This window comes from Nerophis ophidion, linkage group LG09 (assembly GCF_033978795.1).
Source record: "Nerophis ophidion isolate RoL-2023_Sa linkage group LG09, RoL_Noph_v1.0, whole genome shotgun sequence".
Taxonomy (NCBI): domain Eukaryota; kingdom Metazoa; phylum Chordata; class Actinopteri; order Syngnathiformes; family Syngnathidae; genus Nerophis; species Nerophis ophidion.
In genome coordinates, this window is record NC_084619.1 from 71,566,224 (window position 1) to 71,579,754 (window position 13,531).

The 13,531-nt window shown below is 36.8% G+C and overlaps 1 protein-coding gene across 3 annotated transcripts in view; it reads left to right on the forward strand.

The window, feature by feature from the left end:
- Window positions 1-12,422, forward strand: part of LOC133559710 (regulator of G-protein signaling 7) — a 141,661-nt gene extending 129,239 nt beyond the window's left edge. For 2 of the 3 annotated variants that reach the window (XM_061911741.1, XM_061911743.1), the window contains 2 exons: window positions 5,039-5,075; window positions 11,839-12,422. In XM_061911741.1, coding sequence (XP_061767725.1) covers window positions 5,039-5,059 — 21 coding nt within the window. In that variant the 3' untranslated portion in view covers window positions 5,060-5,075; window positions 11,839-12,422. The remainder of the gene's footprint in view (window positions 1-5,038; window positions 5,076-11,838) is intronic. The other variant, XM_061911742.1, reaches the window with a different exon arrangement.
- The last annotated feature ends 1,109 nt before the right edge of the window (window positions 12,423-13,531 follow it).

Genomic DNA, 13,531 nt, shown 5'->3' on the forward strand with positions numbered 1-13,531 from the left:
GTATGCATCATTTTCACTACAAAGTAGTTTAATGATTGCATAATTTTCACCACAAACCAGTTTAATGTATGCATCATTTTAACCACAAACCAGTTTAACGTAAGCATCATTTATAGCACAAACTAGTTTAATGTATGCATCATTTTCACCACAAACTAGTTTAATGATTGCATAATTTTCACCACAAACCAGTTTAATGTATGCATCATTTTAACCACAAACCAGTTTAACGTAAGCATCATTTATAGCACAAACCAGTTTAATGTATGCATCATTTTCAGCACAAACCAGTTTAATGTATGCATCATTTTCAGCACAAACCAGATTAATGTATGCATCATTTTCATCACAAACCAGTTTAATGTATGCATCATTTTCACCACAAACTAGTTTAATGATTGCATCATTTTCACCACAAAATAGTTTAATGATTGCATAATTTTCACCACAAACCAGTTTAAAGTAAGCATAATTTTAACCACAAACCAGTTTAACGTAAGCATCATTTATAGCACAAACCAGTTTAATGTATGCATCATTTTCATCACAAACCAGTTTAATGTATGCATCATTTTCACCACAAACTAGTTTAATGTATGCATCATTTTCACCACAAACTAGTTTAATGATTGCATCATTTTCACCACAAATCAGTTTAACGTAAGCATCATTTTTACCACAAACCAGTTTAACGTAAGCATCATTTTAACCACAAACTTGTTTAATGATTGCATCATTTTCAGCACAAACCAGTTTAATGTAAGCATCATTTTTACCACAAACCAGTTTAATGTATGCATCATTTTCAGCACAAACCAGATTAATGTATGCATCATTTTCACCAAAAACTAGTTTAGTGATTGCATCATTTTCACCACAAACCAGTTTAATGTATGCATCATTTTCACCACACACCAGTTTAATGTATGCATCATTTTCACCAAAAAACAGTTTAATGTATGCATCATTTTCACTACAAACCAATTTAACGTAAGCATCATTTTTACCACAAACCAGTTTAACGTAAGCATCATTTTTACCACAAACCAGTTTAATGTATGCATCATTTTCAGCACAAACTAGTTTAATGTAAGCATCATTTTCACTACAAACTAGTTTAATGATTGCATCATTTTTACCACAAACCAGTTTAATGTATGCATCATTTTCAGCACAAACTAGTTTATTGTATGCATCATTTTCACTACAAACTAGTTTAATGATTGCATCATTTTTACCACAAACCAGTTTAACGTAAGCATCATTTATAGCACAAACTAGTTTAATGTATGCATCATTTTTACCACAAACCAGTTTAATGCATGCATCATATTTATATAATATATTATATATATGAAATAAAACACATATGAGCATTACTGTATTAATACTATATATTATGATTACATTTGTGCTTCATTTAACAATGATATTGTTTATTGGCAATAATATGTGAGAGCAGCAAATAGAAGTTATGTACATCCATGCTGGAAGTAAGAGTTAAGAGTTATAGCGCCACCATACTTTGGGAAGGTAACTAAACAACACCTAACAGCTCGACGAACGGTTCAATTCCCGCCGCCTTGCGGAAGTAAAGCATAGCCAGGTGTTGCTCCCCAGTGGGACCCATCCAAGCCCGCTGATCCTGCCCTAGTTGGAGAGTTGAGGCAGATGGAGGCCAACCCAAGTGGATGTTTGGGTGTGCACACACCATCTGAGCAGCAGACATCAAAGACTGCCGACCCCAGGACTTGACCGACAAAAGAGGCACCCACGCGCCGCTAATAGCCATGAGGTGCAGCGTGCTCCTGCAGGCCTCTTTTGTCCGGCTGCCATCAATTCCAATCTTGCTAATTAGCCTCTAAACTTCAACCCTCATCCTGCCAAGCGTGATGTTGACAGTGGGAGTTTTGCAACCTGGCCTTCACTCTTTCTCGACGCCATTTCTCAATTAGTCACCACTTGTGCTCTCCCCAAATAGACACCTACCCCCGCAGGAAAGAAAGTAGATTATTCATACACCTAAATAGTCTCTCCTGTGACTCAAGTGTGGACTTGTACTGTGGAAACAGCAGGGAAGACCAAGGTCTATGGAGAAGGTTCCAGTTCTGTTTCCATCAGAAACTTTTCTCACCGAGTACCACCTTTACAAACCTTAATGACCAACATTAAAATACATAGTAGGCTGAAGTATTCAGTAAAAACAAGGCAGATGTTGTATTTATCAAGTATATTTGATATGTCTGTCTACTGTAGCATTACACACAGTTTGAACAGTAACACCGTGTTTGAAATTAGGAAAATAAAACACTGCACTTCAATCAAGTTTTTTTTTTTTTCATGCTCCACTGCACCCAGTCTGTGGAACGCTCTTCCTGACCACCTGAGGGCACCACAGACTATGGATGCTTTTAAAAAAGGCTTAAAAACCTTTCTTTCTAAAAAATACTTTTTTTTTTTTAGATATATATGTGCTAGTTCTAGCTATTAGGCTGCTCTAGTTTTTTTTTTTAACTATTTATTTTACTTGTTGGGGGCAGCTATTTGTGGTTCTAGCGTTGTTGTTTTGTTTCTGTTTTTTTAAATGCACTGTAGCACTTTGAGGTTGTTTGCTCAATGTAAAGTGTTTCTACTAATAAAATATTATCATTATTATTATTATTATTAGGGTACCATCGGATAGAGCCGGGGTACCACTAGTGGTACTCATACCACAGTTTGTGAATCCCTGATTTTTGGAGATGTTTGGAGAGTTATGGCTGCCCCTCAGTAAATATGAATACAATAATACAATATTACTACACAATTACATCTACTTATGTCATTATATAATGATTAGTCCTGTGTCAGTTGCCATTTGTCATTCATTCAGCGATTGAGCCCACCTGCCTCTGATTAGTGATCAGGAGATCTCCCTGCCTCTGATCACTAATCAGAAGGGTTCATATTCCAGCCTGGCTTTGAAGACGAGGCTGGATCATTCTTTTTCTTGTTTAGCTTTGTTCTGAAACGTGCAACACTTTTCCTGTGCAATTCCGTGCTGCACTACGTCTTTGTTTCTGTGAACAAATACATCTTCTACAACAGGGGTGCCCACACTTTTTCTGCAGGCGAGCTACTTTTCAATTGACCAACTCGAGGGGATCTACCTCATTTATATATATCATTTATATTGATTTATTTATGAAAGAGACATTTTTGTAAACAAGTTAAATGTGTTTAATGATAATACAAGCATGTGTAACACATGTAGATGTCTTTCTTTCACGAAGACAAGAATATAAGTTGCTGTATTACCTGATTCTGATGACTTGCATTGATTGGAATCAGACAGTAATGATGATAACGCCCACATTTTCAAATGGAGGAGAAAAAAAGTTGTCCTTTCTGTACAATACCACATGAAAGTGGTTGGTTTTTGGCATCTAATTCATCCAGCTTCCATACACTTTACAAGAAAAACATTGGCGGCAAATTCCGTAGCTTGCTTGATTGACATTCACGGCACCCGAGGGTCTTGTGAGATGACGCTGGCTGCTGCCAGTTCATTATTATGAAAAAATGACAGAGAGGAAGGCGAGAAACACTTTTTATTTCAACAGACTTTCGCGCCGTCCCTTCCGTCAAAACTCTAAAGGCCGACTGCACATTTCCTATCTTCACAATAAAAGCCCTGCTTCATGCTGCCTGCGCTAACAAAATAAGAGTCTCGGAAAGCTGATGTGCACGCCAGCTTTCTGAGGGATCGCTTGTGCACGCCAGTTTTCCGAGACTCTGTATTTAGTTAGCGCAGGCAGCATGAAGCAGGGCTTTTATTGTGAAGATAGGAAATGTGCAGTCGGCCTTTAGAGTTTTGACGGAAGGTACGGCGCGAGAGTCTGTTGAAATAAAAAGTGTTTCTCGCCTTCCTCTCGGTCATATTTTAATAATAATGATCTTGCAGCAGCCAGCGTCATCTCACAAGACCCTCCGGTACCGTGAATGTCATTTAAGTGACGTCTTGGTGAAGATTGATGATCACTCATTTTTAGGTCTATTTTTTTTAAAAGCCTGGCTCGAGATCGACTGACACACCCCCCGCGGTCGACTGGTAGCTCGCGATCGACGTAATGGGCACCCCTGTTCTACAAGTACCATGGCGACCATGCGAGATTGCAACAACGTCCAATTCCATCCTGTACTCTTGTTTTTGTCAAAATTGAAAGGACCAATCCATTTAGCAAGGAAGAAGTGCTTTGACAGATATATTTTCAGGCTTTTGCGGGCCACGTAAAATGAAATGGCAGGCCAGATCTTGAGTTTGGTACCTGTGCATTATGGGCAGCTAACGGGCTAGCCTTCATAGTTGCTATTTTCTACTCATTTTCTTTGGTGTGCGCTTTTTCAGATATATTAGGATACTAGTTTACATCATACAGCACTATTTGAGTGATTTATATATCGTAGCAATAAAAGGCCACTCTTTAACAACACTCCAATTTCTCTGCACATTTTACCTTCAAAATCAGTTTTTACCTTGAAAATCAGCTTTATCTTGAAAATCAGCTTTATCTTGAAAATCAGCTTTTACCTTGAAAATCAGCTTTTACCTCGAAAATCAGTTTTTTCCTTAAAAATCAGTTTTTACCTTGAAATCAATTTTTTACCTTGAAAATCGGCTTTATCTTGAAAATCAGCTTTATCTTGAAAATCAGCTTTTACCTTGAAAATCAGCTTTTACCTCGAAAATCAGTTTTTTCCTTAAAAATCAGTTTTTACCTTGAAATCAATTTTTTACCTTGAAAATCAGTTTTTACCCTGAAAATCAGTTTTTACATGAATTTTTATCAGGGAGCGTTAGAAAAAAAAGATTCCTACATTACAGTAAGTGCTGTCATTTGACTTATTCTCCTTCCTATCCATGAAGGAGATATTAGAAACAATGCTTTCAGGACACAAACATGCACTAAATGCAATATTTGGACAACATATTCGGGCTCTGACTGGTCATGGTCATCATCTCATATTTCACTTATTCTCTTTCGCTTTTCTTTTACAGAAAAGTAAGAATCTCTTCTGAAAAATCTTCCTTCCAGGTAAGACAAGAAAAAAAAAGCTGCTTTTTAAATATATTGGCATTTACACTTTTTCATCATTCTTTTATGCAACTCATTCAACATTGCCAAGCTTATTTTACACCTGCGCACACCTGTAAGCAAAATGATGATAGCCACTTACCTGCAACCTCTCGGCTTCCGTCACAGGAGAACTCCCCGGAAAACGTTCGCTCTGATCTGTTAATTCCATTTAGAGATGTTGGCTTCATTTATAGTCTTTAGAAAGTCATTTGGGAACAAGCACAGTCCCCCAAAAAAAGTTAAAATCCAAGTCCTCGTAGAGTAGACGGCGACTTCCGGTTAGCTTGGAAACGAGCTCACTATTAGCTATTACGTCATTAGCTATTAGCCTGCATAGGGTTCAAACTACTGTGTTTAGTCTTTAATCCTAACCAAACATCCACATATGTCCAGACTATACTTGTATCCCCCATTTAACTCATGTGCTTAATCACAATCACCCCCTAGTTCACCTTCTTTTTAAAAATAGCTTAGTTTACCCGGAGTCGGCGGACATTCTCCACATAAAACAGCGAAGTGACGTCATGACCGTTCCAACATGGCGACACCTACGACTCACTAATGAGGACGAAGAAGTGACGTCATGACCGCTCCAACATGGCGACACGTGCGACTCACTAATGATGACGAAGAAAAACAAAAAGCGCGTGAAAAAGTTCCACATTCTAACAAAAACATTTTAAAAACGGTTTCATTTGAAAAAGTAATGATAAAACAATTTGTGCTTTCATTTTATTATAAGTGTTTATCTGTCCTATCTTTATTATATTTTTGACATCTTGATTATTGTTGGAAAAACCGAGCCAGCATATTTTTTTGAAACTTGTATAGAAGGCTGCGTTTTATGTTCATGACTTGTTTGTCTTACTGTTGTTGAAACAAAGTTATTGGAACAAATACACATTATAAAAGACGAAATTCAAATGTGAAAAAAATATTTCATTTTAATTTAATATTTGTTCTTTTTTTGGAGGGGGTAGAAAAAAATGGTTCATTATTGCCTTATTTTTCTTCCTGCCAATTGGATAAATGCATACATTATTTATGTAACTATACTGGCAGCTGGAAACTATTTGATAAAGTTAATGAATTAATGTAATATTTTTATAGCTCTTTTAGCATGTTAATATCCTTTTATTGAACAGATTTTCACATTAAAACCTCTGAGAGTACAAGGAAAAACTCAACCCAATGGGGTGACAATGAGAAACCTTGGAGGGGACTGCAGATGTGGGGACATAATAGTGTGAGAGTCCAGTTCATAGTGGATCTAACCTAATAGTGTGAGAGTCCAGTCCATAGTGGATCTAACATAATAATGAGAGTCCAGTCCATAGTGGATCTAACATAATAGTGAGAGTCCAGTCCATAGTGGATCTAACATGATAGTGAGAGTCCAGTCCATAGTGGATCCAACATAATAGTGTGAGAGTCCAGTCCATAGTGGATCTAACATAATAGTGTGAGAGTCCAGTCCATAGTGGATCTAACATGATAGTGAGAGTCCAGTCCATAGTGGATCTAACATAATAGTGAGAATCCGGTCCATAGTGGATCTAACATAATAGTGGGAGTCCAGTCCATAGTGGATCTAACATAATAGTGAGAGTCCACTCCATAGTGGATCTAACATAATAGTGAGAGTCCAGTCCATAGTGGATCTAACATAATAGTGAGAATCCAGTCCATAGGGGATCTAACATAATAGTGAGAGAGTCCAGTCCATAGTGGATCTAACATAATAGTGTGAGATTCCAGTCCATAGTGGATCTAACATAATAGTGAGAGTCCAGTCCATTGTGGATCTAATATTATAGTGTGAGAGTCCAGTCCATAGTGGATCTAACATAATAGTGAGAGTCCAGTCCATAGTGGATCTAACATAATAGTGTGAGAGTCCAGTCCATAGTGGATCTAACATAATAGTGTGAGAGTCCAGTCCATAGTGGATCTAACATAATAGTGTGAATCCAGTCCATAGTGGATCTAACTTAATAGTGTGAGTCCAGTCCATAGTGGATCTAACATAATAGTGAGAGTCCAGTCCATAGTGGATCTAACATAAAAGTATGAGAGTCCAGTCCATAGTGGATCTAACATAATAGGGAGAGTCCAGTCCATAGTGGATCTAACATAATAGTGAGAGTCCAGTCCATAGTGGATCTAACTTAATAGTGTGAGAGTCCAGTCCATAGTGGATCTAACTTAATAGTGTGAGAGTCCAGTCCATAGTGGATCTAACATGATAGTGAGAGTCCAGTCCATAGTGGATCTAACTTAATAGTGTGAGAGTCCAGTCCATAGTGGATCTAACATAATAGTGTGAGAGTCCAGTCCATAGTGGTTCTAACATAATAGTGTGAGTCCAGTCCATAGTGGATCTAACATGATAGTGAAAATCCAGTCCATAGTGGATCTAACATAATAGTGAGAGTCCAGTCCATAGTGGATCTAACATGATAGTGAGGGTCCAGTGAAAGTCTATAGTGGATCTAACATAATAGAGTGGTCCATCCCAGGGGCCGATTTAGAACACCTAGCACGTCATCTGTGGTCACCTAATAACCTCTCCACGCAGGAAAGGAAGGCAGAGCAGAAAAGAGACGGCAGATCAACTGGTCTAAAAAGGGGGGTCTGTTTAAAGGCTAGAGTATACAAATGAGTTTTAAGATGGGACTTAAATGCTTCTACTGAGGTAGCATATCAAACTCTTACTGATAGAACATTCCAGAGTACTGGAGCCCCAATAGAAAACGCTCTATAGCCCGCAGACTTTTTTTGGGCTCTGGGAATCACTAAGAAGCCGGAGTTCTTTGAAGGCAGATTTCTTGCGGAGACAATAAAATCGGCAAAATAGACTGTGTGGACTATGGGGTGGTTGTTTTCCCGAGATGCAAGTGAACTTGGACCGGACATGGCATGAAGGTAATGACATCTTTATTTTAATACTAATAAAAGGAATAAACAAAAACTAGCACAAAGGCAGAACTATGGACAAAAAATAAGAGAGACTAACTGTGGCATTAATTAACAAAACTTACTTGCGATGACGTGAACAGGGCAGCATGGACTGTGAAACAAGCAGCGTGAACTAAGCAAGAAACCGTGAACATGACGTGAAGCAGAGTGATGTCGCCAGGAAGACAGCCTGGCAACTGGAAGCTTAACCTTTGTCTTGTGTTAGACCCGTTTTAGTTTTTAAATGCATAAAAACACCACATACATTTATTTTTTTTGCATCAAAGCTTTTTGACTTTGTCAGGAACCTCTTTGTCGACAAAATAAAACATTTTTAATTTTTTTCACTAAATTATAAAATGCTCTGGTAGAAATTATGCCCTTGGTGTTGTTAGGGTCGGTTTCGACCCAGTTATAAAAATAAGATGATAAAGCAATGATAAGAGCCAAAACTGAACACACTGACAGCCAGCTCCTCTCCCAATCATGTGAGCTTTAGTGGATTCTCATTTTACCTTGTTATCCTGTACAAAAACAAACAAAAGACGGACACTAAAAGTGTCACCTTTTGCCACTCTGATTTTGTTTTTTTTATTAGTTTTGGAACTAGTAATCTATTTCTCTTGGTTTCATTTGCTTGATTGGTTGTTGTTTGTTTGATGTTGGATTTCTGTTGCTGCAAAAAATACTTTTTAGCCATTTTTTGAAGTAAATATATATGGGTCGAAATTGACCCGTAACACCATAGATGTTACTATAGTTATAATTCTTAAAATGAAAAAATGAATAAAACACATTTATTTAAGAGATGTGTTCTAATACCCCTTAGTAATAGTTAGGTAACACAACAACCTTTTTTTTTATTTATATGATTCTCTTGAGGTTCGTTTTACCATTTTTAAAAATTAAAATCGAGGGGTATACTGACAAAAAAAAGGCCCAATGGCCCAAACCAAAAATATTAAAACCAATATTTTCAAGGATAAGGAAGCCTAACGAGGTAACCAAGAGACGAGAAACAAATTGGATGATAGATAATTGTTTTTAGTGTATTTTACAGCTGATTTAAGACATGGGTCAAAACCGACCCGTTAACATAAGAGATGGTAACAGAAAGCTAACACAAGAGGAAGGTTAAATAATAGCAGAGGTGGGTAGAGTAGCTAGAAATTGTACTCAAGTAAGAGTACTGTTACTTTAGGGATTTATTACTCAAGTAAAAGTAAGGATTAGACACCCAAATATTTACTTGAGTAAAAGTAAAAAGTATGTTGTGAAAAAACTACTCAAGTACTGAGTAACTGATGAGTAACTTGATTGTTTAATGATGACGGCAACAAATAATGCACAAAAACATAAAAATAGCAACGAGCAAATTCATAGCCAGGAATATCTCTTGAGCAACTAAAACAATAATATATATTAAATAATAATACATTAAAATAAGGCACATTGAGCCACAATAAATTAACAGCACCACAGGCTCAGCAGGCATTGATTGATTGATTGATTGATTGATTAATTGATTAGTTGAAACTTGTATTAGTAGATTGCACAGTACAGTACATATTCCCTACAATTGACCACTAAATGGTAACACCCCAATAAGTTTTTCAACGTTTATCAATTACTTAATAAATGACCAAGTCGAGGTGATCTACCTCATATATACATATATATATACACACACACACATATATTACTGCGATGAGGTGGCGACTTGTCCAGGGTGTACCCCGCCTTCCACCCTATTGTAGCTGAGATAGGCGCCAGCGCCCACCGCGACCCCAAAAGGGGAATAAGCGGTAGAAAATGGATGGATATATATATATACGTATATATATATATATACATACATTTATGTATACAGTACATAATTTATATTTATTTATTTTGCCGTTTTTGTTGACATGTTAAAGGTGTTTTAATGAATATACATGCATGTTTAACATATAGATTCCTATCTTTCATGAAGACAAGAATATAAGTTGGTGTATTACCTGACTCTGATGACTTGCATTGATTGGAATCAGACAGTATAGTGCTGATAACGTCCACGTTTTCAAATGGAGGAGAAAAAAAGTTCCTCCTTTCTGTCTAATACCACAAGAAAAGTCGTTGGTTTTTGGCATCTTATTTGTCCAGCTTCCATATTCGTTTTTATACACTTTACAAGAAATACATTGGCGGCAAACTCCGTATCTTGCTAGCTTTTTTGCGCTGGCTTTGGGAGACTCTTATTTTGTTAGCGCAGGCGCGATGGAGCGGCGCTTTTATTGTGAAGACAGGAACTGTGCGATCAGTCTTTAGGCTTTTGACGGGAAGTACGGTTGAAATAAAAAGTGTCTTTTTTCCTTTACACTTTTGATTGATTGATTGAAACTTCTATTAGTAGATTGCACAGTACAGTACATATTCTGTACAATTGACCACTAAATGGTAACACCCCAATAAGTTTTTCAATGTTTATCAATTATTTAATAAATGACCAAGTCGAGGTGATCTACCTCATATATACATACACACACATATCATATATATATATATGTATATATACTGCGATGAGGTGGCGACTTGTCCAGGGTGTACCCCGCCTTCCACCCGATTGTAGCTGAGATAGGCGCCAGCGCCCCCTGCGACCCCAAAAGGGGAATAAGCGGTAGAAAATGGATGGATATATATATATATATATATATATATATATATATATATACATTTATGTATGCAGTACATCATTTATATTTATTTATTTTGCCGTTTTTGTTGACATTTTAAAGGTGTGTTAATGAATATACATGCATGTTTAACATATAGATTCCTATCTTTCATGAAGACAAGAATATAAGTTGGTGTATTACCTGACTCTGATGACTTGTATTGATTGGAATCAGACAGTATAGTGCTGATAATGTCCACGTTTTCAAATGGAGGAGAAAAAAAGTTCCCCCTTTCTGTCCAATACCACATGAAAGTCGTTGGTTTTTGGCATCTTCCATATTCATTTTTATACACTTTACAAGAAATACATTGGCGGCAAACTCCGTAGCTTGCTAGCTTTTTTGCGCTGGCTTTCGGAGACTCTTATTTTGTTAGCGCAGGCGCGATGGAGCGGCTCTTTTATTGTGAAGACCGGAACTGTGCGATCAGTCTTTAGGCTTTTGACGGGAAGTACGGTTGAAATAAAAAGTGTCTTTTTTCCTTTACACTTTTGATTGATTGATTGAAACTTGTTTTAGTAGTACATATTCTGCACAATTGACCACTAAATGGTAACACCCCAATACGTTTTTCAACTTGTTTAAGTCGGGTCACGTGACCGCCTGGCTCTGTTTGATTGGTCCAACGTCACCAGTGACTGCATGTGATTGGTGAAACGCATAACCAAAACGTGCATTAACAGATCGCATAAACAAAAGTAGCGAGTAGCGAGCTGAATGTAGATAAATGGAGCGGCGTAAAAGTAGCGTTTCTTCTCTATAAATATACTCAAGTAAAAGTAAAAGTATGTTGCAAAAAACCTACTCGTAGAAGTACAATTTATCCCAAAAGTTACTCAAGTAAATGTAGCGCGTTACTACCCACCTCTGTTATAAAGTAAATTAAAAAGACAAGTTTTAGCTTGTTTTTACTAGTTTTACTTTCAACAGTTTTCTTGTTTGCCCTTTTTTTTATTTTTGTCAAATGTTAACGGTGCCCCAAAATGTGGTCCCGGGACAAAGTGATGAATTCTATGAAGACAACTTGACATGTTTTCATCTGACAGGACAGAAGCAGCAGGACTCGAGCGGCGGAGCACTGCTGTGCCCTCAGAAGAAGACAAAGAAACAAATCAATGCCACCTCTCTCTGGGCCATGGAGAGCGCCCATCATCATCATCATCATCATCATCGTGGTGGTCTCGCCGCCCACTCCGGGGTCCCAACAGCCGTCTGTCCGCCAGGCGTTGGACCTCCCCGGACACGAGACGCTCCTGCAAGAATAAAAACCCAAGTGCTGGAGTGTGAGGATGCTGGAGAGACTTTCCCACCTCCGGCTGTAACAAATGATGTCAGAGATACAAAGAAATAAAACACACACATAACAAGTATCATCTTAAAACCATGGCCGTCATTGCTTTATGACAACAGAGACTTTGTTGTGAATATACAATATATAAATATACACCCCCCCTATATTATTATGATTGTTTAGTCTTCATTCAGGATATTCCATCAGCACTTTCTTGGTTTCCAGCGCTACATGCGACCTTTCAGCAGGATTCTCACCAGTCTGATGTAAACATTCCTCTGTTGTTCTTTGCATTTATTTTTCTAGCATATTTAAGGAGATTAAAGTTGCTTGTCATCATGTGGACGTGCTGGCCGCTGCACTGCACCTTTTCACCGTTAGAGGGCGCTCGAAGGTCACCGAGCAGTGAGCTTCTATTGCTTCTGTTTCTACTTCATTCTATTCTATTCCAAGACAGTCACAGCAGTGAAATATTGTTATTCTTATGTACTTTTTCAAGTAGATTTTTCTTATTTTCCTCTTATATTTCTGTTTCATTTTCAGAGCGAGTTTTTTTTCCATTGCTTTTCTATATTTTTAGTTGCTTTCCTTTATTCTGTTTTAGTTTTCTCTATTTCCCCTTAAAATGTTTTTTTATTTTTAGAGGATGTTCATTCTTTTTTTTTTCCAAATGGGTTCATTTTTTACAAAATATTTATATCTATATTTTAATTAAATAGTATTTTTTGTTACTTTGGTTTCATCCCCCAATTTTTTTTTACTTGTTTGATTCTCATGTTTTTCTTTTTGGCATTTTTGAATCGCCCCCCCCCCCCCCCATTTTTTCTTCATTTGCTGGATCCTAGCGTGCTGTTTTTGCCAGTACTGTACAATGTGTTTACATTTATTTTGTTATACTTTCATATTTTAAGCATTTTTCATATTTCTTTTATTTTTGCAAAAACCTTTTCTTTTAATTTTTTTCAAAATGGGTTCTTTTTTGGGTTATACATGTATACACTTTTTACAAAATATTCATATCTATATCTTAATTAAATAGTATTTTTTGTTACTTTGGTTTCATCCCCCAATTTTTTTTTACTTGTTTGATTCTCATGTTTTTCTTTTTGGCATTTTTGATTCGCCTCCTTCCCCCCCCCATTTTTTCTTCATTTGCTGGATCCTAGCGTGCTGTTTTTGCCAGTACTGTACAATGTGTTTACATTTATTTTGTTATATTTTCTGTTTTAAGCATTTTTCATATTTTTTAAATTTTTGCAAAAACCTTTTCTTGTAGTTTTTTTTAAAAATGGGTTCTTTTTTGGGTTATACATGTATACATTTTTTACAAAATATTTATATCTATATTTTAATTAAATAGTATTTTTTGTTACTTTGGTTTCATCCCCCAATTTTTTTTTTACTTGTTTGATTTTCATGTTTTTCTTTTTGGCAATTTTGAATCGCCT